At 42.7% G+C, this 27,451-nt stretch overlaps 1 protein-coding gene across 1 annotated transcript in view; it reads left to right on the top strand.

Annotated features, from left to right (window-relative positions):
* The window catches only part of LOC126203459 (fatty acid-binding protein, muscle-like), a 141,106-nt gene that overhangs the window by 79,442 nt on the left and 34,213 nt on the right, over positions 1–27,451 (top strand). Inside the window, exon 2 of the mRNA XM_049937775.1 lies at positions 20,981–21,252. Within this exon, the coding sequence (XP_049793732.1) occupies positions 20,981–21,252 (272 nt within the window). The remainder of the gene's footprint in view (positions 1–20,980; positions 21,253–27,451) is intronic.

Here is a 27,451-nt window from a genome sequence, read left to right as displayed (position 1 = left end):
ACTGATGACCTTAGCAGTTAAGTCCCATACGATTTCACACACATTTGACCATTTGAAATTCACCAATTTAAAAATTTCATCGGAGGTACTCGCGGGCTGAGGTATGAGGACTGCAGCCTTGGCAGCAGCGTCAGCAGCCTCGTTTCCTGGGAGACCGACGTGACCAGGAACCCACGAAGAGAGAGCAAGTGACAGTCTTTCTGGACGCGCTGCACTAAGGGATGAGCAGTGTACAGCGCACACAGCCTTTGGAGGACACTGATGCCGTCTGAGCAGAGGACACAATTGGAAAGGCTGTATCGCCGAATGTACTCCTTGTCCTGATACAAGGCGAAAAGTTCGGCTGTAAATACTGAGGAGTGTGCCGGAAGCCGAAAACGAGACACGGTTGCCAATGACGAAGACGCACCCGACTCCACGGTCAGTCCGAGAGTCATCAGTGTATACAAAGGTAATATCGCGAAATTTCATGCGAAGTTCGTGAAACTGGAGACGATAGACAAAGCCTGGAGTAGTGTCCTTAGGAAGCGAATGAAGGCCAAGGTTAACATGGGTCGCTTCACGAAACCAAGGTGGTGAAGGATTCGCACCCACCGGGAAAGTTACAGGTAGTTTGAAGTTAAGGCGCCGTAACAAGTGGCGAAAGTGGTCTCCAGTAGGTAGTAGAGATCAAAGGAACCATCAAAGAAGAGGTAGAGGAGGGGTGGCCACGCATGGCAGACACACGGCATGCATACCTGCTGAGGAAAAAGGCACGGCGGTAGAAAAGTGGTAGTTCAGCATACAGACTCTCAACCGGGCTGGCGTAAAAGGCGCCCGTGGCCGAACGGATGCCATCATGGTGGATAGTGTTGAGATGGCGTAAGAGGGATGGGGGTAAGTAAACACCATCGGCATCCTCTCGATTCAAATACGGAACCACTGTGCACAACGCTGTGTCACATCCACTAAAAGGTGAGTCGGCAAGAGAACTGAATCGGACACAACATTACCAGGGCATGACGTTTGAGGAACAGTACTGCCCTCTACTCGGAAACTATCCATACAGTAACTGTGGCTGCATGGTACAGCAGCGCAAATTAGACCGCAGTCTCTGTAACGAAGCAAAGTGTGCATGGAAAGCGTGCATTTCGTGGCGTAAGTTGATTAGACCTTTGTTGTTCCGTTTCCTCCCATCAATCAATCGCAACAGTTTGTACATGGTGGGAAAATTTACCGTGTATATTTGGTGTCTGTTCTTTTGGACACGTCCGAAAAAGCAGACGTCATTTTGATCCAGCAGTCATTATGCGAGCGGGCACTGGTTTAAATCAGTGGCGAAGGTATGAAAATTTGTGCCAGACAGGATTTTAATCCGGGTCTCCCACGTACTAGCTACATGCGCTGACCACAGCGCCTTGCGGACACAGTTCATCGCAATTGCACTGACCACCCTAGCACGTCTCCCGTCAAATTCTCAACTTATCCACATACTACGAATGTAGCGCTCCTCGCTCACTATTCTCATTACTCGCGGCATTTCTGGTATTGCTGTCTGCACTGAAGAGATCATTGGCCGTCCTCGCTCGCCTCAGTTACGTACAGGGTGACACACTACAGGGACGGACTCCTTATTGGAAATGGAGGAAAAAGTTCCTACGAATATGTGCTCAGAAATGCATCGTTCTACGGTAGACGGCTCTGACCAACGACAGTGCCTTTGACCACGTGCCGTGAGTTCCATGTGTGTTGCAGACTCTGTGATTGGTGGAGCGTGCTGTACGCAGCAGAATGGTCCGGAATTCATGTCGGGAACAAGTCGAGATGGTGACTGTGTATGGCCAGGCAGATGTAAACGGTCGAGGGGCAGCACGGCTATGCCAGAACAAGCACTCTCACAGACACCAATCACATCACATATAATGTGGAGCTGTTTTCGGGTCTTTTCAATCGGACACACGTGCTGGGAGGCGGGAGTCTGTTCTTAGACCCGATTTTGAGCACCAAGTTTCTATTGGATACTGAGACGAGCCCTAGTATCAGCTCGAGGCACGTGGCTCGGCGATGCATCTCGTACTGTGTTCCGAGGCTATTTCTTGTCGTTGCACGCACATCGTCTATCTTCAGACACATGTTCGCAACACCTTTCTTCCTTCATTTCCAGGCAGGAATCAGTCTCTCTAGTTTGTCGGTTTTATTAATGTTAACTCTGTATACAAGTGAGGCGAGGACGGCGAATGATCCCTTCTGTGCGGATGGAAATATGCGAAATGCCGCGGATAATGACAATAATGAGCGAGGGACACGACATTCGTAGTCTGCCGAAGGGTTGAGAACTCGAGTCTGACGGCAGGCGTGATAAGGTAGGCCGTGCTAATGCGATGACCACTATGCCCGGAAGGCGCAGTGGTCGGCACATCTGCCTCATAAGCAGGAGACCTAGGATCGAATCCCGGTCTTGCATAAATTTTACAAACTTCTCCCATTGATTTAAATCAATGCCCGACTGCAGCCAATGTCTATAATTCCTTTGTTTCTTAAGAAAAAGCATTGGTTCGCGTATCCTTCAGGGATACAGCAGAGGACTTGGAAGAGCAGTTGAACGGAATGGACAGTGTCTTGAAAGGAGGATATAAGATGAACATCAACAAAAGCAAAACGAGGATAATGGAATGTAGTCAAATTAAATCGGGTGATGCTGAGGGAATTAGATTAGGAAATGAGACACTTAAAGTAGTAAAGGAGTTTTGCTATTTGGGGAGTAAAATAACTGATGATGGTCGGAGAGGATATAAAATGTAGACTGGCAATGGCAAGGAAATCGTTTCTGAAGAAGAGAAATTTGTTAACATCGAGTATAGATTTAAGTGTCAGGAAGTCGTTTCTGAAAGTATTTGTATGGAGTGTAGCCATGTATGGAAGTGAAACATGGACGATAACCAGTTTGGACAAGAAGAGAATAGAAGCTTTCGAAATGTGGTGCTACAGAAGAATGCTGAAGATAAGGTGGGTAGATCACGTAACTAATGTGAGGTATTGAATAGGATTGGGGAGAAGAGAAGTTTGTGGCACAACTTGACTAGAAGAAGGGATCGGTTGGTAGGACATGTTTTGAGGCATCAAGGGATCACAAATTTAGCATTGGAGGGCAGCGTGGAGGGTAAAAATCGTAGAGGGAGACCAAGAGATCAATACACTAAGCAGATTCAGAAGGATGTAGGTTGCAGTAGGTACTGGGATATGAAGAAGCTTGCACAGGATAGAGTAGCATGGAGAGCTGCATCAAACCAGTCTCAGGACTGAAGACCACAACAACATCCTTCAGGGTCGTTTGCAAGTGTCCGTCGGCATATTTTTAAAGCACACAATAAAATAATTTGTGTGCTATGTAAAGGTTTTTTATGTAACGTTTTTTTAAATTACCGCTACCAGTTACAAACTTTGTCAACTATTGTATTACTTATTTATTTAGCGACATGTTTCGAAGGTTAAACCTCATCTTCAGGATAAATGGCATTACAAAAACAACTTTACAATAAGGTCATATTGATACTAAATAGTCTTTTCGTAAATACTGTGGTCATTCTGTGGAAGAAGAGAAAACTTGCTAAGAGGCGATGTTACTTTGGAAGCTGGACTGATGTTTGCACGAAAATGTTGTGTAACGGACACTCATATTGTTCGACTGGCGTGGCAGTCTCGTTGTGATGTGTTGTGGTGTATCATGATATAAACTATTTAATTTTACATATTTCTAAGCTGTATCATGATGTGTTCAATAATATTGTGACAGGTGCTCAACTTTTAATGTATTTCGTCAACTTACATCTGTAATACGATAACAAGACATGCAGACGACATGTACACATCTGACACCACATACATCGACAAATCGATAGTAAAATCGAAACCAGCTGTATTTCTACTGCCATCTTGGCCACTGCACTACAGAACTGTTTGTGATCGTGTTTCCAAGTTACTGCTATGTTAGTGACAATTTGTGAACAGTGACCAGGAGAGCCACGGAAATGGAGCCACCCCAGCGCATCACAACAAGACTGCCACGCCAGAAGAACAAAGTGAGTCACCGTTACACAATATTTTGGTGCAAACATCAATCCAGCTTCCGAAGCGACATCGCCTCTTACTAAGTTTTCTCTTCTTCCACAGGATGACCACAGTATTTACGAAAAGACCATTTAGTATCAATATGGCCTTACTGTAAATTTGTTTTTGTAATGCCATTTAGCCTGAAGATGAGTTTTAGCCCTCGAAACATGTCGCTAAATAAATAAGTAATACAGTAGTTGACAAAGTTTGTGACTGGTAGCGGCAATTTACAGTCGAAAAATAGTCAAAATGGCTTCAAACTCAATTTTTGTGCTAACACGCACCACCAGACGCACGTTAGGAAGAAGTGTTGCAGTTCTCACGACGTATTCCATAACCGATAAAATTGTTAATTACGTACAGAGAACAAGTTGAGATAGCGTCGTGTGATAATACGAAATTGTTTTCACTGTCTCTTGGTCCGCTTTAATATACACTATCTGGTTAAAAGTATGCAGAAACTCCAATTTAATTCTCAGTTAACTACTAGATATCGCGAGAGGCGGACCAGCCTTTATAAAAGGAGGCGGGGACTATTGTGTTGTCACTAGAGAGGCAGTAACAGCAGAATGGGTCTGTCAGGAGAGCTGAGTGACTGAAGACGTGGACTGCTCATTGGATGTCACCTGAGTAACGTATCTATCAGGAATATTTCAAACGTTTTAAGGTTAGTCAACTAGACTGCTGGTGATGTGACTGTCAAATAGGAACTTGAAGGAACAACTACACCTAACCCAACACCAAGCAAACCTCATCGGCTCCGCGAGTATCGTGGAGTGTGGCTGCAAAAACTAGCATGGGATCAGCGGAAGGAGGCACTCCTGAGTTCCAAACTGCTACCACCAGTCCAGGTAGCACAGCGACTGTGCATAGGGAGCTAGAAATAATGGGGTGTAATGATTGAGCAGCTCATTGTAAGCCACACATTCCTGAAGTCACTGTTAAATGATGCTTGAGGTTGTGTAAGGAGTGACATCACTGGACGTGGGTGGCTGGAAATGAGTGATCTGGGGTGACGAATCACGCTACAGTCTGGTGAGCAGGTTCTGGTTTTGTGAATGCCTGTAGAACGTTATCTGTGTAGTGCCAACAGTGACGTACGAAGGACATGGAGTCCCGGCATGACGCCGTTTTTGGTGGTTAGGCTGTGATCTCCTGATTGCTCATAATAAAATGCTAAATGCGGAAGGATGTGGACACATTCTATGGCATTGTCTACTGCGCGGAGCAGAGGGACATTTCGGACATGATGTTTGTATCAGAACGACGGTGCATGCTGTCATAAAAGTAACATTTGCGAGACAATTATTTGTGGACAATAACATCTCTGAAATGGACTAGATTAGAGTCCCGCCCTAAACCCCATGGAACACCTTTTGGACGAGTTAGAACGTTGACTTCGCTCTACACCCCGCCATCTAACAAAGAACCTTCTTTGTTTTCGCTCTTGAGGAAGACAGACCTGCGACCATACATTATGCTCTTGTTTTTGTACAATCAGCATATGCTGATAGTCTTATTTGGTGCAGGTTCGATACAACTAAGCAACATTCTAGGATGGGGCCCATGAAAGTTGTTTAAGCCGTCTCCTTTGTAGACTAATTACATTTCCCCGGTAACCTATTAAAGAACCGAAATTTATCCCCTCTTTTACCTATGACTGAGCCTATGATTATTCCGTTTTATATCGCTACAAAAATTCTTGACACCAAAGGATTTGTAAGAGGTGACTGACTGCATCCTGACATTGTACAGGGTTATTATTTTTCGTTTTCAGAAGTGCTCAGTTTAATACTGCTGGACATTAGTTTGAAATCTCATCAAGTTCCAGCTGATATATGTGAAAAACTACACATCGGATTACAAAAGGGTTGTATAACAATTGTTCGCCTCGAAGGGGGACATCCAATGACACTACATTCGACCCCTTCCGCATCCTCAGGGTATAGGAGGAGGGACAACTTGGAAATGTTCACTAGGTACCCTCAATCTTTATTACAGATTCGTATTCTGTGGGAAAAAGTACGTAACTTTTGGATGGAAAAGTTTTATCGTTGTGATACAGATGGAGTTATAATCGAGGCAAATGAAAATGGGTTACAATCCGTTGACATCCAATGACACTACATTCGAACACCTGCCCCATCCTCAGCGTATAGGATGGGGGGCAACTTTGAAATGTTGATTAGGAACGCTCAATTTTTATTACAGATTCGAATTCTCTGGGAAAAAGTAGGTAACTTTTGGATGGAAAAGTTTCATCGTTGTGGTATAGATGAAGTTGTAATCGACACAAATGAAAATGTGTTACAATCCGTTGAAAGGTGATAGTATCTCTGGAAATTACCCAATAGATTAGGATCCCAGGAGGGTAGAAGGGCGGTATTCTTCCTTTTTGTAATGATACACCGGAGTTTTATATCAAATAAACGTGATTCTCCAGACCATAAAACATAACGGTGTCCACGTTGTTGGTGTAATTACCTTCAGAGATGGCGCCGAAGTGGGAAGCGGTGGGAACAGGTCATTGGTTTGTTTGTCAATGTAGTAACTACTACATTTAGCGTAATCCAGGAGCAACGTCATGGACGTGTATTTTGCCTCTGGGGAGCTTCTTTAATGTGAATCCCCTTGTGTCTCAGGTGAGTCTCCTTGCCTCTCATTGCTGCGGTGCTTGCAAGTAACAAACAGTCTATTGGGGTGCTAGTTTTATGTGAGATGTGAGTCCCCATGCCTCTCACCGAAATGATTGTTTTAGATGAGACCCTATGCCTCTCACGACTGGTGTGCTTTTTTCAGGTGAATCCCCTAGCCCCTCACCATCGAAGTGCTTGTTTTAGGCGAGTCCGCTTGATTCTCACCCACTGTACATACCAACTAACTGCATCGGGCTTTACTACTGTGTACCGCTATTGTCGTCCAACTGCAAAAGACAGTGTAACCCAAGTTTCCACGTCTCCATTACACTCCACATACTACGAAACTCTTCGCCAAACCAGGCACTGACCCATAGAGACGACTTTTCCGTTGTTTGCTGCAATACATATTGCAGTCTTATTTCTGAAAGACAATTCTACATCTCTAAGTCTCTTCACTAATTTTTGCACATTCAGTGATAATTCGTTGCCACATATTTGCAGGGGTTGTTGGTACATCCGCGTGACATTTCTTTTTTAGCGTTCCCCACAGGTAAAAATCGGGAAGCGTCGAATCGGGTGAACACGCAGGCCACTCATGATGACCTCCTCGCCCAAGCCATCGACCAGGATAATCTTGGTTCAGAACTTCGCGAGATATCCATGAATAATGATTTTGACTGCCATCTTGTTGAAACCACTTGTCCATTTTTGTTTGAAGCGGGACATTTTCTAGTAATATTTGCAAAATATTATCTAAAAAGTCGCCATACGTTCGACCGCTGTGGAGTATGGGCCAATTATCCGGGTACCAAACACACTGCACCTAACATTAACGCTCAGTGGACGTTGGAATTCGACTTGCCTTAACCAGTGGAGATTCTCCACTGCCCAATAATGCATACTATGACGGTTCACGTAACCACGACCTGTAAACGTTGCTTCGTCAGAGAACAGTACCTTTGAACGAAAATAATCGTTGACTGCTTATTGTTGTTGTATCCTATTGCAAAACTTCAAGCGGCTTTGAACGTCGCCACTGTATGGTTTGATGCAACGACAGGTGTGGATGGATAGCATTTGTGTTCATTTAGTATGCACAGAACACTTCATCGCGAAATTCCTGCACCAGAAGAAGTAATGTGAGGATATATAGCAGTTACAGCTGTAATATCCAATGCGACATTTTCGTTCGTTGCAGGCCGTCGTCGGATAAAATTGTTCTATACAAAAGTTACACACTTTTTTTCCGGAGATTCCAAATCTACAATAAAAACTGGGGAGTCTTATCGAAGATTTCAAAATTGGTCCCCTCCAACTCACTAGGGGTGGGTGGGGCATGGTGGTGAGTTTATTGTCACTGGATGTCCCCTTTCGAGACAAAAAACTTTTAGTACAACCTATTTTTTCATCCAGGGTGTAGTGTTCCAGATATTTTTCCAGATATTTCCACAGACTGTTTTAACTGCCCCATCCTATATATATAGCATATTTCAGTCCGAAGTTCATTCCAGATAACTGTATGATCTGCGAAAGTCTGAGGTTACTCTTAATATTATCTGCCACGTCATTAATGCACAATATGAACACCAAGTAATACACTACCTTGGGGGACGCTTGAAGTTATTTCCACATCTGTAAATAAATCTCCATGCAAAGCTGCGTACTTCCTACCAATAAATCCCGAATACAGTAAAACATCTGGTTTGATACTCCACGATATCTTACTTTCATTAATAAGCCTTGGTGAGGTACTGCGTCGAATGTTTTGCAAACGTCAAGGAATACCACATCTGCCTGACTATGTTGATTCATGTGTTTCAGGATGTCACGTGAGAAAGCTCATGTTGGGTTTCTCATGTCCGGTGTTTCAGTATCCGTGCTCGTTGGCACTGGGAAGGTCAACGCCATTGTGTTCGAGTTACCGTAATATGTTTCGACTCAAAATACGTTCTAAGATGGTGCAAAAAAATGGATATCAAGGATGCTGGACAGTAATTTTGTGGATCACCTCTGCTACCATTACTGCAGTCAAGTATGATCCGTACTTTCTTCCGATCGCTTGACACAGTTTTTGTTCGATTACTCTATAATACATTATAGTAAAGAAATGCTTAATTCCCCGCAAATTCGAAATTGTCTGGGAATGAACAAGGATTGGAAATAAGAAAGCACCAAAATTATTGAAATTATTATAACAAAATAAAGAAACGTGATTGCTGCAATAATGCCTTTAAAAGATCTTTAGAATACGATGTTCATGTTGATAATTGTAGTAATACAGGCGTTGGAAAAAAGTACAGAAACAACGCGAGCAATGAGTACTTGAACATAAGAGGCCTGCAGGTTGCACATCAGTATTTTAACACTAACGGCACCTGTGGAATGTCGTCAATACATTGCAGGTGTCTCTCGTGATAGTCAGAACAGTATTCTGAGTAGTAGTGAGTGCATTAGGTCGCTGCTAAGTGATTTCCAACGCGGCAAAATTCTTGATTCCCGTATTTTGGGAGCTTCGGTAAACAAGGTAGCCGAACTGCATGGTGCTTCAAGAGGAACCACATGGAAGATTTATGCTGCAAAACAGAGAAAGTGGAAAAATATCATCCACTAAATCACAACGTGGACGAAAACGTGTGTTATGTGATCGTGACTAAGGGTTACTGAAGAGAACTGTGACAAAAATAAGAGGACGCCTCCATCAAAACGCACTGCAGAGCTGGATGTCTCGCTCGCGAAACCTGTAAGAACCAAAGCAACACAAAGTGGCCTTCATAAGCAGCGAATTACAGGGCAAGTTTAATTCCAAAACCACTCATCATTGATGCAAGTGCCAGTAACACGAAAAGATATTGCTGGAGCCATAATACATGGACTGTGGAGCAACGGGAGAAAGTCGACTGACCGGAAGAGCTTCGTTTCTCTCTTTTTTTTTCAACTTCTACATCTACATCTACATTTATTCTCCGCAAGCCACCTAACGGTGTGTGGCGGAGGGCACTTTACGTGCCACTGTCATTACCTCCCTTTCCTGTTCCACTCGCGTATGGTTCGCGGGAAGAAAGACTGACGGAAAGCCTCCGTGCGCACTCGAATCTCTCTAGTTTTACATTCGTGATCTCCGCGGGAGGTATAAGTAGGGGGGAGCAATATATTCGGTACCTCATCCAGAAACCCACCCTCTCGAAAACTGGACAGCAAGCTATACCGTGATGCAGAGCGCCTCTCTTGCAGAGTCTGCCACTTGATAAACATCTCCGTAACGCTATCACGCTTACCAAATAACCCTGTGACGAAACGCGCCGCTCTTCTTTGGATCTTCTCTAGCTCCTACGTTAACCCGAGCTGGTACGGATCCCACACTGATGAGCAATAGTCAAGCATAGGTCGAACGAGAGTTTTGTAAGCCACCTCCTTTGTTGATGGACTACATTTTCTAAGGACTCTCCCAATGAATCTCAACCTGGCACCCGCCTTACCAACAATTAATTTTATATGATCATTCCACTTCGAATCGTTCCGTACGCATACTCCCAGATATTTTACAGAAGTAACTGCTACCAGTGTTTGTTCCGCTATCATATAATCATACAGTAAAGGATACTTCTTTCTATGTATTCGCAATACATTACATTTGTCTATGTTAAGGGTCAGTTGCCACTCCGTGCACCAAGTGCCTATCCGCTGCAGATCTTCCTCCATTTCGCTGCAATTTTCTAATGCTGCATCTTCTCTGTATACTACAGCATCATCCGCGAAAAGCCGCATGGAACTTCCCACACTATCTACTAGGCGAAGTTAACGTCCCGTGAAACGTGGCGTGGTGTCGGTGATGATTTGGGCAGTCGGGACGTGGTATTGCGTGGGCCCCTTGGTAATTCTGCAATGTCACATTCCTGCCAAGGATTTTGAGGCCATTGTGACTGATCACGTTTGTTCCCCAATGGCGATGCTGTGTTCCAGGACGACACAGCCTCTGTTCACACAGCTCGCATTGTTCAGGGCTGGTTTTGCGAGAACGAGGATGAAGTGTCGAATCTCTCCCGGCCACCACAATCACAACACCTCAATGTTATTGTGAGACTGTGGTCTAGTATCGAGGGAAGAGTGCGTGATCGCTATCCACCTCCATCATCGTTGTCATTATTGTGTGGAAAGAATGGTATAAGACTCCTTTGAGAACCAAACTGGACCTCTATTTATCCATTTCTAGACGACTGGAAGACGAATGCCGACGGGTTTCCTACACGGTGTTTGGCATGGTAACCTGCAGTGTATTTGTTGTTTCATTTCCTGAAGTTATTGTTGAGAGATTTAACATTTGTTACGTATATGTCTCACTTTTATCATCAGCAATGTACGAGACAAAGCACAACATACAGGGTGTTTCAAAAATGACCGGTATATTTGAAACGGCAATAAAAACTAAACGAGCAGCGATAGAAATACACCGTTTGTTGCAATATGCTTGGGACAACAGTACATTTTCAGGCAGACAAACTTTCGAAATTACAGTAGTTACAATTTTCAACAACAGATGGCGCTGCGGTCTGGGAAACTCTATAGTACGATATTTTCCACATATCCACCATGCGTAGCAATAATATGGCGTAGTCTCTGAATGAAATTACCCTAAACCTTTGACAACGTGTCTGGCGGAATGACTTCACATGCAGATGAGATGTACCGCTTCAGCTGTTCAATTGTTTCTGGATTCTGGCGGTACACCTGGTCTTTCAAGTGTCCCCACAGAAAGAAGTCACAGGGGTTCATGTCTGGCGAATAGGGAGGCCAATCCACGCCGCCTCCTGTATGTTTCGGATAGCCCAAAGCAATCACACGATCATCGAAATATTAATTCAGGAAATTAAAGACGTCGGCCGTGCGATGTGGCCGGGCACCATCATGCATAAACCACGAGGTGTGCGCAGTGTCGTCTAAGGCAGTTTGTACCGCCACAAATTCACGAAGAATGTCCAGATAGCGTGATGCAGTAATCGTTTCGGATCTGAAAAATGGGCCAATGATTCCTTTGGAAGACATGGCGGCCCAGACCAGTACTTTTTGAGGATGCAGGGACGATGGGACTGCAACATGGGGCTTTTCGGTTCCCCATATGCGCCAGTTGTGTTTATTGACGAAGCCGTCCAGGTAAACATAAGCTTCGTCAGTAAACCAAATGCTGCCCCCATGCGTATCGCCGTCATCAATCCTGTGCACTATATCGTTAGCGAATGTCTCTCGTGCAGCAATGGTAGCGACGCTGAGGGGTTGCCGCGTTTGAATTTTGTATGGATAGAGGTGTAAACTCTGGCGCATGAGACGATACGTGGACGTTGGCGTCATTTGGACCGCAGCTGCAACACGGCGAACGGAAACCCGAGGCCGCTGTTGGATCACCTGCTGCACTAGCTGCGCGTTGCCCTCTGTGGTTGCCGTACGCGGTCGCCCTACCTTTCCAGCACGTTCATCCGTCACGTTCCCAGTCCGTTGAAATTTTCCAAACAGATCCTTTCGGTCCTTTGGTTACATTAAACCTCCGTTGAAAACTTCGTCTTGTTGCAACAACACTGTGTTCTAGGCGGTGGAATTCCAACACCAGAAAAATCCTCTGTTCTAAGGAATAAACCATGTTGTCTACAGCACACTTGCACGTTGTGAACAGCACACGCTTACAGCAGAAAGACGACGTACAGAATGGCGCACCCACAGACTGCGTTGTCTTCTATATCTTTCACATCACTTGCAGCGCCATCTGTTGTTGAAAATTGTAACTACTGTAATTTCGAAAGTTTGTCCGCCTGAAAATGTACTGTTGTCCCAAGCATATTGCAACAAACGGTGTATTTCTATCACTGCTCGTTTAGTTTTTATTGCCGTTTCAAATATACCGGTCATTTTTGAAACACCCTGTAAGTAAAGCAGTCGCTAGGATATAAATCGTTTAAACAGTTTCTACATCTATATACGTACTCCGCATGCCATCGTGCGGTGCTTGGCGGAGTCTGCCCTGTGCCGCTACCAGTCAGTTTCTTTTCTGTTCCAGTCGTAAGTAGAGCGAGGGAAAGTCTCCATGCGAGCCCTGATCTCTCTGATATTGCCTTCATGGTCCTTACGCGAAATGTACGTTGGCGGCAGTCAGCCAGCCTCATATGCCGGTTCTCTAAATTGTCTCAGTAATGCTCCTCGAAGTGAAAGTCGTTTTCACTGTAGGGATTACCATTTGAGTTTCCGAAGCATTTCCGTAATACTTGCTTATTGTTTGAAACTACCGGTAAGAAATCTAGCAGGCCGCCTCTGCTTCGATGTCTTCCTTTAATTCGATTTCTTGAGGATCCCAAACACTCAAACAGTAGTCAACAATGGTTCGCAATAGTTTCCTGTACGCGGTCTCCTTAACGCAAGGACCACACTTTCATAAAACTGTCCCACTAAACCGAATTCGAAAATTCGCCTTTCCTACTAGACTCCTTACCTGATTATTCCATTTTATACTGCTTCACAAAGTCACGCCTAAATATTTCATCGACATGACTATGTCACACAGCACACTACTAACGCCGTACTCGAAAATTACGGGTTTGTTTTTCCTACTCACCTGTAACGTGTACTCATTTTGAGTAACATGCTGGTGGGTAAAGCTATTTTGTGATCGCACGCAAGTGGATAACGTATCTTAACGTCTTCTCAAGCCCAGGGTCTTAAACAGACATTCTTCATAGCTATTAATTTTGTACCTGTAATACCGCTAATGTTAGGTGCACATTATCTCAAATTAATTAGAAATTCTGTTGTGACATAACAAGAATGCACAAATTGAAATAAATAAGAGTTCGGGATTTTTTCTAAAATGACAACACAACCTCTCCCTTTTTCATTCTACATTTAATTTATCACTGCTTTCAGGGTTCAAGAGATACATAACAAGCAAGTTCAATTACTTTCAAGTCTCAACAAAATAATTAACGCTTAGACATTGAATATGTGATTATTAAATCTTTATCTCTATATATTAGAATGTTATAACTAGCAAAACAATTCAATCTTCATCAGTGAAATTTACATCTACGTTGTCGTAGCTGTTGAATGGACTACGTTGGCGGAGAATGATATTTTATCTTTTAAACTAATCAGTCTCTCATGTACGCATTGGAGGGTATGTTAGTATTCAACTCTTGAAACTCTATATTTAAAGCGAACACAGGTTGGAGTGAGCAAAATCTCGACTCAACATTTAATGACACCTAATGCGCGTTGGCATATTACTAATCGGGAACTGCGGCCGCTTTGTCTCCGTGCTGGATCTGGAACGTTAATTCCCCACTCTGGCCTTGACTGAATCACTCGATCTCAACTTCCCTGCATTCCGTACAACGTTAAATTTTGCCTAGTCGAAATAATGGCTATTGTACACTCGCTAAGGGATGGAGCGACGTGCACAATGCTCTGCCCGCAAAAATTCCCGCAGGAATATGAACTACCACTTTACATCTGTCGCCACGATACGTGAAACATACCGCCCTCACTTCGCAGATGTTTTTTTTTTTTTTTTTTGTCATCAGTCTACTGACTGGTTTGATACGGGCCGCCACGAATTCCTAATTCCTTTCCTGTGCTAACCTCTTCATCTCAGAGTAGCACTTGCAACCTACGTCCTCAATGATTTGCTTGACGTATCCCAATCTCTGTCTTCCTCTACAGTTTTTGCCCTCTACAGCTCCCTCTAGTACCATGGAAGTTATTCCCTCATGTCTTAGCAGATGTCCCATCATCCTGTCCCTTCTCCTTATCAGTGTTTTCCACGTATTCCTTTCCTCTCCGATTCTGCGTAGAACCTCCTCATTCCTTACCTTATCAGTCCACCTAATTTTCTACATTCGTCTATAGCACCACATCTCAAATGCTTCGATTCTCTTCTGTTCCGGTTTTCCCACAGTCCATGTTTCACTACCATACAATGCTGTACTCCAGACGTACATCCTCCGAAATTTCTTCCTCAAATTAAGGCCGGTATTTGATATTAGCAGACTTCTCTTGGCCAGGAATGCCTTTTTTGCCATAGCGAGTCTGCTTTTGATGTCCTCCTTGCTCCGTCCGTCATTGGTTATTTTACTGCCTAGGTAGCAAAATTCCTTAACTTCATTGACTTCGTGACCATCAATCCTGATGTTAAGTTTCTCGCTGTTCTCATTTCTACTACTTCTCATTACCTTCGTCTTTCTCCGATTTACTCTCAAACCATACTGTGTACTCATTAGACTGTGCATTCCGTTCAGCAGATCATTTAATTCTTCTTCACTTTCACTCAGGATAGCAATGTCATCAGCGAATCGTATCATTGATATCCTTTCACCTTGTATTTTAATTCCACTCCTGAACATTTCTTTTATTTCCATCATTGCTTCCTCGATGTACAGATTGAAGAGTAGTGGCGATAGGCTACAGCCTTGTCTTACACCCTTCTTAATACGAGCACTTCGTTCTTGATCGTCCACTCTTATTATTCCCTCTTGGTTGTTGTACATATAGTATATGACCCGTCTCTCCCTATAGCTTACCCCTACCTTTTTCAGAATCTCGAACAGCTGTAAAGGTCAACATCTTCACTATATTTCCACACATAGGTGTGGCCCACTGTGGGACGAGAGAGGTCTGTTAATTTAGTTCTAGAAAGTGCTTTTATATGTCGTGACTCTCCCCACCGTGTCTCTTGCCGGGTCGCCGCTAGCCTTGTTAATGCTGTCTAGCCACTTACCCTTGGTCTTGGCTGTGTTTTTCTAAAAGGTATTATATTGTTCTCGCCACATGCACCGTCCGCCTCCAAACTGCGTTCACTTTATCTCATTTACGCATGCCCCTGTCATTATAAAGGTCGATATTGTTTTGTTATTCGGTACATGAAATTATTACAATTGCTTCCTGTTAAAAATATAGTTTTCTGGAGATTTTATTCTATATCGTAATTATGAAGCTCATGTAAGGTCCGAAAATTGCGGATGCCTTACACACCAGCATTACATTTACGGCTAGCTGCAATTCATACAACTAGAAATTTTATCTAAGTCGTCTAGTATCTTCCTACAGCCATTCAACGACACAGCCGTAAACCACAGAATCATGAGCAAACAGCCACAGATTGCTGCTCACCCTGTCCACCACATTATTTATATATAAAGAAAGAGGGCGGAGGAGCGGATAGAGGTTCAGGGCACTCTCTTGTCCTAGGGGTGGGAAATTGCCCCTAAAGGCGGAAGAATCAGCAATGATTTACGACATGAGGATGCAGAAGGCAATGGAAACCACTGCATTAAAGACACGTAAAGTGTATCCACAGGACATGTGGCCTGTAATTGAAGAAGTGTCATGATGATCTCTCCATTGGCAAAAGATTCCGGAATAGTCCCCCATTCGGATCTCCGGGAGGGGACTGCACAAGGGGGAGGTTACCATGAGAAAAAGATTGAATAATCAACGAAAGGATAACGTTCTACGAGTCGGGGCGTGGAATGTCAGAAGCTTGAACGTGGTAGGGAAACTAGAAAATCTGAAAAGGGAAATACAAAGGCTCAATCTAGATATAGTAGGGGTCAGTGAAGTGGAAGGGAGACAAGGATTTCTGGTCAGATGAGTATCGGGTAATATCAACAGCAGCAGAAAATGGTATAACAGGTGTAGGATTCGTTATGAATAGGAAGGTAGGGCAGAGGGTGTGTTACTGTGAACAGTTCAGTGACCGGGTTGTTCTAATCAGAATCGACAGCAGACCAACACCGACAACGATAGTTCAGGTATACATGCCGACGTCGCAAGCTGAAGATGAACAGATAGAGAAAGTGTATGAGGATATTGAAAGGGTAATGCAGTATGTAAAGGGAGACGAAAATCTAATACACATGGGCGACTGGAATGCAGTTGTAGGGGAAGGAGTAGAAGAAGAGGTTACAGGAGAATATGGGCTTGGGACAAGGAATGAAAGAGGAGAAATACTAATTGAGTTCTGTAACAAGTTTCAGCTAGTAATAGCGAATACCCTGTTCAAGAATCACAAGAGGAGGTATACTTGGAAAAGGCCGGGAGATACGGGAAGATTTCAATTAGATTACATCATGGTCAGAGAGAGATTCCGATTTCAGATGATTGTAAGGCGTACCCGGGAGCAGATGTAGACTTAGATCACAATATAGTAGTGATGAAGAGTAGGCTGAAGTTCAAGACATTAGTCAGGAAGAATCAATACGCAAAGAAGTGGCATACGGAAGTACTAAGGAATGACGAGATACGTTTGAAGTTCTCTAACGCTATAGATCAATAAGGAATAGCGCAGTAGGCAGTACAGTTGAAGAGGAATTGAAATCTCTAAAAAGGGCCATCACAGAAGTTGGGAAGGAAAACATAGGTACAAAGAAGGTAGCTGCGAATAAACCATGGGTAACATAAGAAATACTTCAGTTGATTGATGAAAGGAAGAAGTACAAACATGTTCCGGGAAAATCAGGAATACAGAAATACAAGTCGCTGAGGAATGAAATAAATAGGAAGCGCAGGGAAGCTAAGACGGAATGGCTGCAGGAAAAATGTGAAGACATCGAAAAAGACATGATTGTCGGAAGGACAGACTCAACATACAGGAAAGTCAAAACAACCTTTGGTGACATTAAAAGCAACGGTGGTAACATTAAGAGTGCAACGGGAATTCCACTGTTAAATGCAGAGGAGAGAGCAGATAGGTGGAAGGAATACATTGAAAGCCTCTATGAGGTCTGATGTGATAGAAGAAGAAACAAGAGTCGATTTAGAAGAGTTAGGGGATCCAGTATGAGAATCGGAATTTAAAAGAGCTTTGAAGGGCTTACGGTCAAATAAGGCAGAAGGGATAGATAACATTCCATCAGAATTTCTAAAATCATTGGGGGAAGTGGCAACAAAACGACTATTCACGTTGGTGTGTAGAATATATGAGTCTGGCGACATACCATCTGACTTTCGGAAAAGCATCATCCACACAATTCCGAAGTCGGCAAGAGCTGACAAGTGCGAGAATTATCGCACAATCAGCTTAACAGCTCATGCATCAAAGGTGCTTACAAGAATAATATACAGAAGAATGGAAAAGAAAATTGAGAATGCGCTAGGTGACGATCAGTTTGGCTTTAGGAAAAGTAAAGGGACGAGAGAGGCAATTCTGACATTACGGCTAATTATGGAAGCAAGGCTAAAGAAAACTCAAGACACTTTCATAGGATTTGTCGATCTGGAAAAAGCGTTCGACAATATAAAATGGTGCAAGCTGTTCGATATTCTGAAAAAAGTAGGGGTAAGCTATAGGTAGAGACGGGTCATATACTATATGTACAACAACCAAGAGGGAATAATAAGAGTGGACGATCAGGAACGAAGTGCTCGTATTAAGAAGGGTGTAAGACAAGGCTGTAGCCTTTCGCCGCTACTCTTCAATCTGTACATCGAGGAAGCAATGATGGAAATAAAAGAAAGGTTCAGGAGTGGAATTAAAATACTAGGTGAAAGGATATCAATGATACGATTCGCTGATGACATTGCTATCCTGAGTGAAAGTGAAGAAGAATTAAATGATCTGCTGAACGGAATGAACAGTCTAATGAGTACACAGTATGGTTTGAGAGTAAATCGGAGAAAGACAAAGGTAATGAGAAGTAGTAGAAATGAGAACAGCGAGAAACTTAACATCAGGATTGATGGTCACGAAGTCAATGAAGTTAAGGAATTGTGCTACCTAGGCAGTAAAATAACCAATGACGGACGGAGCAAGGAGGACATCAAAAGCAGACTTGCTATGGCAAAAAAGGCATTTCTGGCCAAGAGAAGTCTACTAATATCAAATACCGGCCTTAATTTGAGGAAGAAATTTCGGAGGATGTACGTCTGGTGTACAGCATTGTATGGTAGTGAAACATGGACTGTGGGAAAACCCGAACAGAAGAGAATCGAAGCATTTGAGATGTGGTGCTATAGACGAATGTTGGAAATTAGATGGACTGATAAGGTAAGGAATGAGGAGGTTCTACGCAGAATCGGAGAGGAAAGGAATATGTGGAAAACACTGATAAGGTGAAGGGACAGGATGATAGGACATCTGCTAAGACATGAGGGAATGACTTCCATGGTACTAGAGGGAGCTGTAGAGGGCAAAAACTGTAGAGGAAGACATAGATTGGAATACGTAAAGCAAATAATTGGGGACGTAGGTTGCAAGTGCTACTCTGAGATGATGAGGTTAAATCTGTCTGTTTCACTTCATCTGTCGTTCGCAGGATCTCATGTCAGCAAATGGGAAGTTGAGTTTCGCACGAGCGATGCTTTTTAGATCAAATGAAAGAAATTTATTATATTTGTATTGAGAATATGTTCAAGGGTTCTACAGTCAACAGATGTCAAAATATTGGCCCGTTATTTTACCCTTCTTGGTTCAAATGGTTCAAATGGCTCTGAGCACTATGGGACTCAACTGCTGAGGTCATTAGTCCCCTAGAACTTAGAACTAGTTAAACCTAACTAACCTAAGGACATCACACACATCCATGCCCGAGGCAGGATTCGAACCTGCGACCGTAGCGGTCTCGCGGTGCCAGACTGCAGCGCCAGAACCGCGCGGCCACTTCGGCCGGCTACCCTTCTTGTATACAGGGGTCGCCAATGTTCTTAAAAATATAAATGGCAACTTAGAAAAAGGCAAGACGTCTGCTCTGATGTAAACGCCATAGTCTGACCAATGTAAACAGCCGAATAAATAAATAAATAAAATCAGTTAACAAGAGGAAAATTTGACAGTACGAACTGTGTGCCAGAACAGAAATCGAAACCGGATCCCTGGCGATCATGGACAGTGTGCTACTATTTCAGCAATTCGATTACTCCTCACGGAACGCGTCATGCTCCCAAGTCCTTGTAGTGAAATTCCAGTATATTACCGCTCCCCAGCGCCATGGACGGGCCTATGCTGATGTCATTGTGTTAGAACGTAACAAGATGAAGAAAGGGGATCTCCCTTTAACGTGTCGTCGATGACGAGGTCATTTACTCTATCGTCTTCTCAATCACTGCATTACCTTTTACCTATTTCCTACTCTTACATTACTACCAAAACAGTACAGCAGAAATACTTGTTCTCAGCAAATTAAAACCCTTTCTAAACCACTACACAACACAACCATCTTCTCAAAATCATTTTGTGTATCATAAACTCGACTGTGGAATGATTTTCCTCAGAATAACAGAGAAATTAAATTCCTTTCAAACTTCAGGTAGACAGGTAATGGTCTACCTTCTGTTACAATAGCTATGTCTCCCATACGTTTGTCTGCAACACACACTTGTCAACACCCACCTTCCCCATCCGTTTTCCCTCCTCCTTGTCACAGAGCCCTCTATTGAAAGATTATTCTTTCTTAACAACTATTGACACTGCCACTGTCAATCCCCTCCTCTTTCATTATCCATTCTTTTTCTGACAGCACCGAACACAGCTTTAGAAGTGCTAAGCGAAAAAATATTATTCTTATATCTTAATGCACTCCACAATCATTTTTATTATTAAGTCAAATTTTTATTATTGTATATTGTATGTGTTGACATGTTTCATTTCTGCTCCTATGGAAGAAAGAATCTTAAGGCCATAATCCGGTCAGGCTAAATAAACGATAAATTAGTTAATATAAAGTGTGAAGTAAGAAATCGACGGTGTCCTCTTGAATGGAATGATCTTGTCCTTAAGTAACTCACGGAAAGCATGGAAAACGGACATCTGGGTGGTGAGGCAATGCGTATGCGAGCGTCCATGGTACACTGATGAGGTACTGGACTTCTGTTATCGAATACTCAGCATTGCTTGTGGACGGCAGCCCATATGGATGCCAAGTTCAAAATTTCTGTCTTTACTTGTTTCAATTTTCCCTACACATCCAATCGCGCATACTGCATTCGTACAGTACGTATAGGCTTATACAGGATAGAAAAAACGTAACCGATCAATAAAATATTTCATGTACCTTAAGGTATGAAGCCCAACTTGTATTACCCGGGAAGGATTACGTAGGTTGGTTTGCCATCTTAAGGCGCCTGAAATATTTCTCGGACCAGTTTTATTTTGCCCATCATCTATGTTCCTGACATTAAAATGCTAAACTGAACTTCGTACACAGTATTAGTTCAAAAATTTGTACTAAATACCATGCTGTCGGGATATATGTAATCAATAAGACGATGCTGTTTACTTGCAGGTGTGAACTACGTGCTGCGCAAGTTGGGCAACCTGGTTACACCAGTGATGGAGCTGCTCCGCGATGGAGACGAGTGGACCGTGAAAGTGACGATGGTGGTCTTGAACACTGTCACCACGTTCCGCCTGGGCCAGGAGTTCGACAACGTGACCCCTGATGGACGCAGGGTGAAGACGACCGTCACACGAGAAGGCAACAAACTCTTCATTGTGGAGAGGGGCGACAAAGTCTTCAAGTCAGTTCTAGAGTTCTCCCCTGAAGAGCTCGTAACGGTGGGTCAAGCTTCACCGCCATATAATGGTTCTGGTTCTTATAGTTAAGCTATGAGTTCTCTTGTACTGTGATTAGCATCTTCTTCACAACCACAGTCATGACCACCATCCTGCTCTCTCCCTTGCTTAACTGATCGTTGATGGATAGTGAAGTTCTCTTCCAGAAGTTTTCGTTTGATACCTAATGTAACAGTCACATGGAAATGGCAATGCCAGATTGAACTCTTCTGCTATTCCAACTGTAACTTGACTGTATTACTAAACGGCCACTAACACCTGATCGCAATCGAAGGTTGCCTAGCTAACGGCTTCGAAAGGCAACAGAAATCTTTTTTTGGAATTTCTCATATAACTATTGACCGAATTTAAAAATTTAAAATGCTGTTATAATCTGCTTATTAATACACTACTGGCCAATAAAATTGCCACACCACGAAGATGACGTGCTATAGACGCGAAATTTAACCAGCAGGAAGAAGATGCTGTGATATGCAAATGATTAGCTTTTCAGCGCATTCACACAAGGTTGGCGCCGGTGGCGACACCTACAACGTGCTGACATGAGGAAAGTTTCCAACCGATTTGTCATACACAAACAGCAGTTGACTGGCGTTGCCTGGTGAAACGTTGTTGCGATGCCTCGTGTAAGGAGGAGAAATGCGTTCCATCACGTTTCCGACTTTGATAAAGGTCGGATTGTAGCCTATAGCGATTGCCGTTTATCGTATCGTGACATTGCTCCTCGCGTTGGTCGAGATCCAATGACTATTAGCAGAATATGGAATCAGTGGGATCAGGAGCGTAATACGGAATGCTGTGCTGGATCCCAACAGCCTCGTATCACTAGCAGTCGAAATGACAGGCATCTTATCCGCATGGCTGTATCAGATCGTACAGCCACGTCTCGATCCCTGAGTCAACAGATGGGGACTTTTGCAAGACAACAACCATCTGCACGAACAGTTCGACGTTTGCAGCAGCATGGACTATCAGCTCGGAGACCATGGCTGCGGTTACCCCTGACGCTGCGTCACAGACAGAAGCACCTGCGATGGTATAAACGACGAACCTGGGTGCACGAATGGCAAAATGTCGTTTTTCGGCTGAATCCAGGTTCTGTTTACAGCATCACATTGGTAGCATCCGTGTTTGGCGACATCGCGGTGAACGCACGTTGGAAGCGTGTACTCGTCATCGCCATACTGGCGTATCACCCGGCGTAATGGTATGGGGTGCCATTGGTTACACGTCTCGGTCACCTCTTGTTCGCATTGACGGGACTTTGAACAGTGGACGTTACATTTCAGATGTGTTACGACCCGTAGCTCTACCCTTCATTCGATCCCTACGAAACCTTGCATTTCAGCAGGATAATGCACGACCACATGTTGCAGGTTCTGTACGGGCCTTTCTGGATACAGAAAATGTTCGTCTGCTGCCCTGGCCAGCACATTCTCCAGATCTCTCACCAACTGAAACGTCTGGTCAATGGTGTCCGAGCAACTGGCTCGTCACAATACGCCAGTCACTACTCTTGATGAACTGTGGTATCGCGTTGAAGCTGCATGGGCAGCTGCACCTGTACACGCCATACAAGCTGTGTTTGACTCAATGCCCAGGCGTATCAGGGCCGTTATTACGGCCAGAGGTGGTTGTTCTGGGTATTGATTTCTCAGGATCTATGCACCCAAATTGCGTGAACATGTAATTGCATGTCAGTTCTAGTATAATATATTTGTCCAATGAATACCCGTTTATCATCTGCATTTCTTCTTGGTGTAGCAAGTTTAATGCCCAGTAGTGTAGGTTTCATTCTACCTTATAGATCTAAAAAAAAGAGTCAACAATTTAAGTTAGAAACTGTGTATGTGTCCTGCGGCAGCATAACTCAAGGCGCGCAAATTACCCAGACTATATTCGTTCACTATTTGGGAATGTGATATCCCCCCGGGTTCCCTCCTCCCTTCCACCATACACAGAATACTGAAAGGAAGTAAGTTTTACCGGTTACTGCATTTTTGCTGTTCATGCAGTAAAACTCATTTGCAAACTAATAACATTTGCGCCGATTCTACCGGGGGAGTTCACTTCTTTAAAGAATATGTGTTGAGCGATTAGGGGCTACTGGTCGTTTTTAAAACAGTGGGTCAAGGGGTTATACATTGCTGCACATAACTATGTCGTTGTATCGATGCTGTGAATTTTTTAGTCAGGACTGAACGATGTTGCAGACAATGATAGCTGAGAGCTAGAACAGTCATTTTGAGGTAAAAGATATTTTGTTTCTTATCTCGTTTGTTATACGAACAACAACAACAATAATCGAAGATACAGAAGACTATTGATACGTAATGTATGAAAAATGCCTATTGCACGTGCTTCGAGAATTTCTTTCACATTGACACTTTAAATCAGCTGTCTGAAACAATAAGTAATGTGCTAATGTGCTACGATACCCAAATCAATGGGCTTGCATCTCATGATTCCTACTCATAGGTGTATCAATATAAAAATTTTCAGAAGCGTCACTCCTCGTTGCTGCCCACGATTGGTTAATCATGTGTCAAGAGCCGCTCTACGCAAACCTTACTCCCAGCGTACACACAACGCGGGCAACGATGAAACCTAAAGCATTATTTGTTTTTTTACCACTAGGCACAGTTTGACCAGCCGCTGCTGCATCACAATCGACACATAACGTACATGCCACCATAGGAAAGAAAGAGCTTTATAAAAAATGTGCAAAAACCTAACAAATATCTGTGATTTGTGAGCTAATAGGATCCTCACGGTATCCTTTTAGCAAGGTATGATAGTGCCTTCTAGTTATCCTTGTCTTCATATCTTCTACTTACCTTCTGTATTTCCATCTAACAATATTGCGCTTCACAAACAATGGTCCGATAAGCGATCTCGCGTTGCCTATCTTTTCGTTACGTTTCCAAAAGTTTTCCTCTAAACTTTGCTGCTCACCTACTCTTGTTAACATCAACTACGTTATTCTCTTTGTGGAGAATGTTTCAGTGTCCCGTCACCCGTCTCACATTTCGGAGGATTAATTTTATCTCCTGAGATGTTTTAAGAGTCCATTTTTCACTCCTATATTTACTAAATATCACACAAAACTTTTGAAGCAGGACTTTTTTCGTGGAAAGTATGTAACTGAGCTCATTGCTTGATTACTATTAGAATGACTATCAGAGGCAGTTACGTGGTCCTAATGGAGGTGATGTGCTTTTCTCTGACTTGAGAAGCACCGTCAACCTGTTGCAGGGGTACTTACAATTCCAACAATATATCTGAAAATCTGCAGTTGTGTGCATGTTTTCGTATCCAAGACGCAATAAAAGGATTGCAAGAAAAGTGAAATGACAGAAGAACTCGAAGGTAGAATCCAGGTTTGGATTTGTACTCTGACGCATACAGATCGTCCAATTCCTACGTGATTAACTCTTTAGACTATGCTGAAAAGTTTCTTAAACACCATTCTATCTTTCCTTTTCTTATCCAACTCTCGTGCAATTTCCTTTATTTCCTCCCCCTGCTATGATTCTTGTCTCCTGTGACTAACGAGTGTGACTCACGGTTTTTAGTAATTCCTCAATTACGTTTTCTCTTGAATTTGTTTCATTTATGAGGACAGCAAAAGCTGTTACGTTTTTGGCTGGTCATTTGGTTATTGCGTTGTGCTTCCCTGGCCAGAAAGTTAAGGTTTTTGGTCTCCTTCTGTAGCTTTTCCAGCTGCCAGCCTTCTTTTATACCTCTAATAACTCAATTTCACAGCTGAAGAAGTATGCTTCATTTGGTCTTCTCCTGACAGTCGTCACTTCAGATAACTACAACCAGATATTTGATTAGAATGTCAGAGAAGTAGTTCACTTGGAGATATTGTTGTAGAGGAAACTAACTTTGGTAGTTGTTTCTTTATGTTCCAGTTCGTTTTCTGCAGTTTCCGTTTGACTTAAATATGTGGTTAAAGTGTGTTGATGTTGTATAGCTCTTCTACCGGACTTTGTGTTTGATTTGTGAGAGAAATTGTCATCTACAGATTAGTACCAGAATGTTTCCATTGCACTCCTTCCGCTTCGGAATTTTGTTGAATATTTACTTCACTGCCTGGTCCAAGCAAATGTTGACTAAAGCACCATGTAACGTCTTGTAATAAACAAAGACAATATATTATGTAATAATTAAAATATTAGATGTGTCATATTGTGTCATTATGTAAAATTATGTATTATTTTCTTTATTTTTTATTTTTGAGAACGTCTGTGTCGGCGAGTAATAAGACCGACACAGAAGATAAATGTTGTACAAAGATCACCAAATGAATTTGTATATAAGGCATGATGTAAAGCAATGTCTCTGTTCTTCTTAATCTGAAAGCTGTGAGAGAAAGATCTCCTGTTGTTGTCGTAGAGATCGCGGAGGTAGCATTCTTTTGTCGAGATAGTGAATTGGACGCCATTGCGCGTGAATGTACACAGGTCTGTAATTATTAAGATATTTAAATGTTTAAATAGAGTTGTTTAAATGAAAACTTGTATTACTTAAATGTTAAAGTGTGCCTGCCTATTATCCCATCCTGTTAAGATATTTTTCAGCCATATAAAAATATTATCTGTGGAGCTGAGCTGTGTGGAGAAAGAAGAGCCGCTGCCGCGGCGTATTTAAACGACTTACAATATAGTCGAGTATACCGCAAGGAAGCGGTAAAATAATAGTAAAAACTAATATTATTTCTTTTAGCTCCCAGGCTGGCAGTGAAGATCAGCAGATTTTATGATGTGTTGCAGGTTGACGCGGGCTGCTGATAGGATATAATTTCAGTGCAAATAATTTTATGTACCTAAAGAATCTGATAGGAAACTTGCTGTGCTCCGTTCTGATCTGGCTAAATTTTATAGTGAATACGTAATTTTCTTTAATGAGAGTCTCATGTTCTTGGGCTAGCCGTGGTATGAAATAGCATTTTAGTAAGAAATAAAATCCACTGCAAACTTGTATTTGAGAACGATCGTACGAACTGTAACATCAGTGATCATAGGACATTAATTTCAACTTTGAATAATTACGAAGTAGGAAAGATATATTGATACTTAGCATGAGTTGCAGTTACTAAAAAAATCGTTCTTTAAATTGTAGGCCAGATTCAGAACAATAATACTTCCATCATTTTATTTTGCTAAAAAAGGTAACGATGATAAAGCAATTAAAAGCACAGCATTGTTAAAAGAATTTCACGTCACTCTTCCCATATATTTTTATAAAAGCAACAAATAACGAAAGGGCAGTCGGCAACAGCTATAGTAGTTTTTTTTTAAGAGAGAAGACGTGAAACTGGCGCCCAAAAACGCGGGGCCCGAATTTGCAGTGGCCACAATTATAAAATTTTATGTATTTTCTTTCAGTGTCTATTGTTATGTAGGTGTATATGTATATGTATTTAGTGTTAAATGTATGTATATCATGATCTATGCTATGTATTAATGAAGGTTCAAACACTCTTTCATGACAAAACGTACTACTGCAAGCGAGTTTGAGAAGACGATCCTGATTGTACTGAGAAGCTCTAACGACTACGTAATCCGGGGGCAGCCGAACCCCGAGATAATAGAAACTAAAGGTAAGACTACAGTGTAGTTGTCCTGTTTATAGAAGTTGAGCTCCAGTGAAGTAATCTCATATCGCTAGTGGTGTGCATACTGTACGTAGTTTGATGTTAGTATTTGTGACAGGACAAAGTTGATGTAGATAGTAATTTTTAGTGTGCCGTGTAGTGTATATATAAAGTGATGTATTTTGTGTACAAGGGGAAAAACTGTTAGATTTCGTGTTTTAGTAAGCAATTTAGGAATATGGTTAAGTTGCGTAGTCAACGTCCAAGCAATATGGATACTGAAGAACAACAATTAGCTAGTGAAGGAAATGTGGAACAGGGTGCCTCAAGTAGTACTAGTACGCTCTTTGAAGATATAACAGGCGAAAATGTGGGGGCAGGGCCACAGGAAGTAGTGCCACCGCCCACTAGTCATCAAGTCGATGTAGATAAAGAAATTGTACCACCACCAGAAAAGCAGGAACCAGAGAGTGGTAATCTGCCTGGTGGGTATGCAATTCAGGCTATATTAGAGCGTGTGCTAAATTACCAGGCAAAATTTGCGCAACAGCAAGCCGAGCGAGATCGCCAGCAAGCTGA

The sequence above is a fragment of the Schistocerca nitens genome, chromosome 9 (genome assembly GCF_023898315.1).
Source record: "Schistocerca nitens isolate TAMUIC-IGC-003100 chromosome 9, iqSchNite1.1, whole genome shotgun sequence".
In the NCBI taxonomy this organism is placed as follows: Eukaryota; Metazoa; Arthropoda; class Insecta; order Orthoptera; family Acrididae; genus Schistocerca; species Schistocerca nitens.
This window is presented reverse-complemented; position numbering and strand designations above follow the sequence as displayed.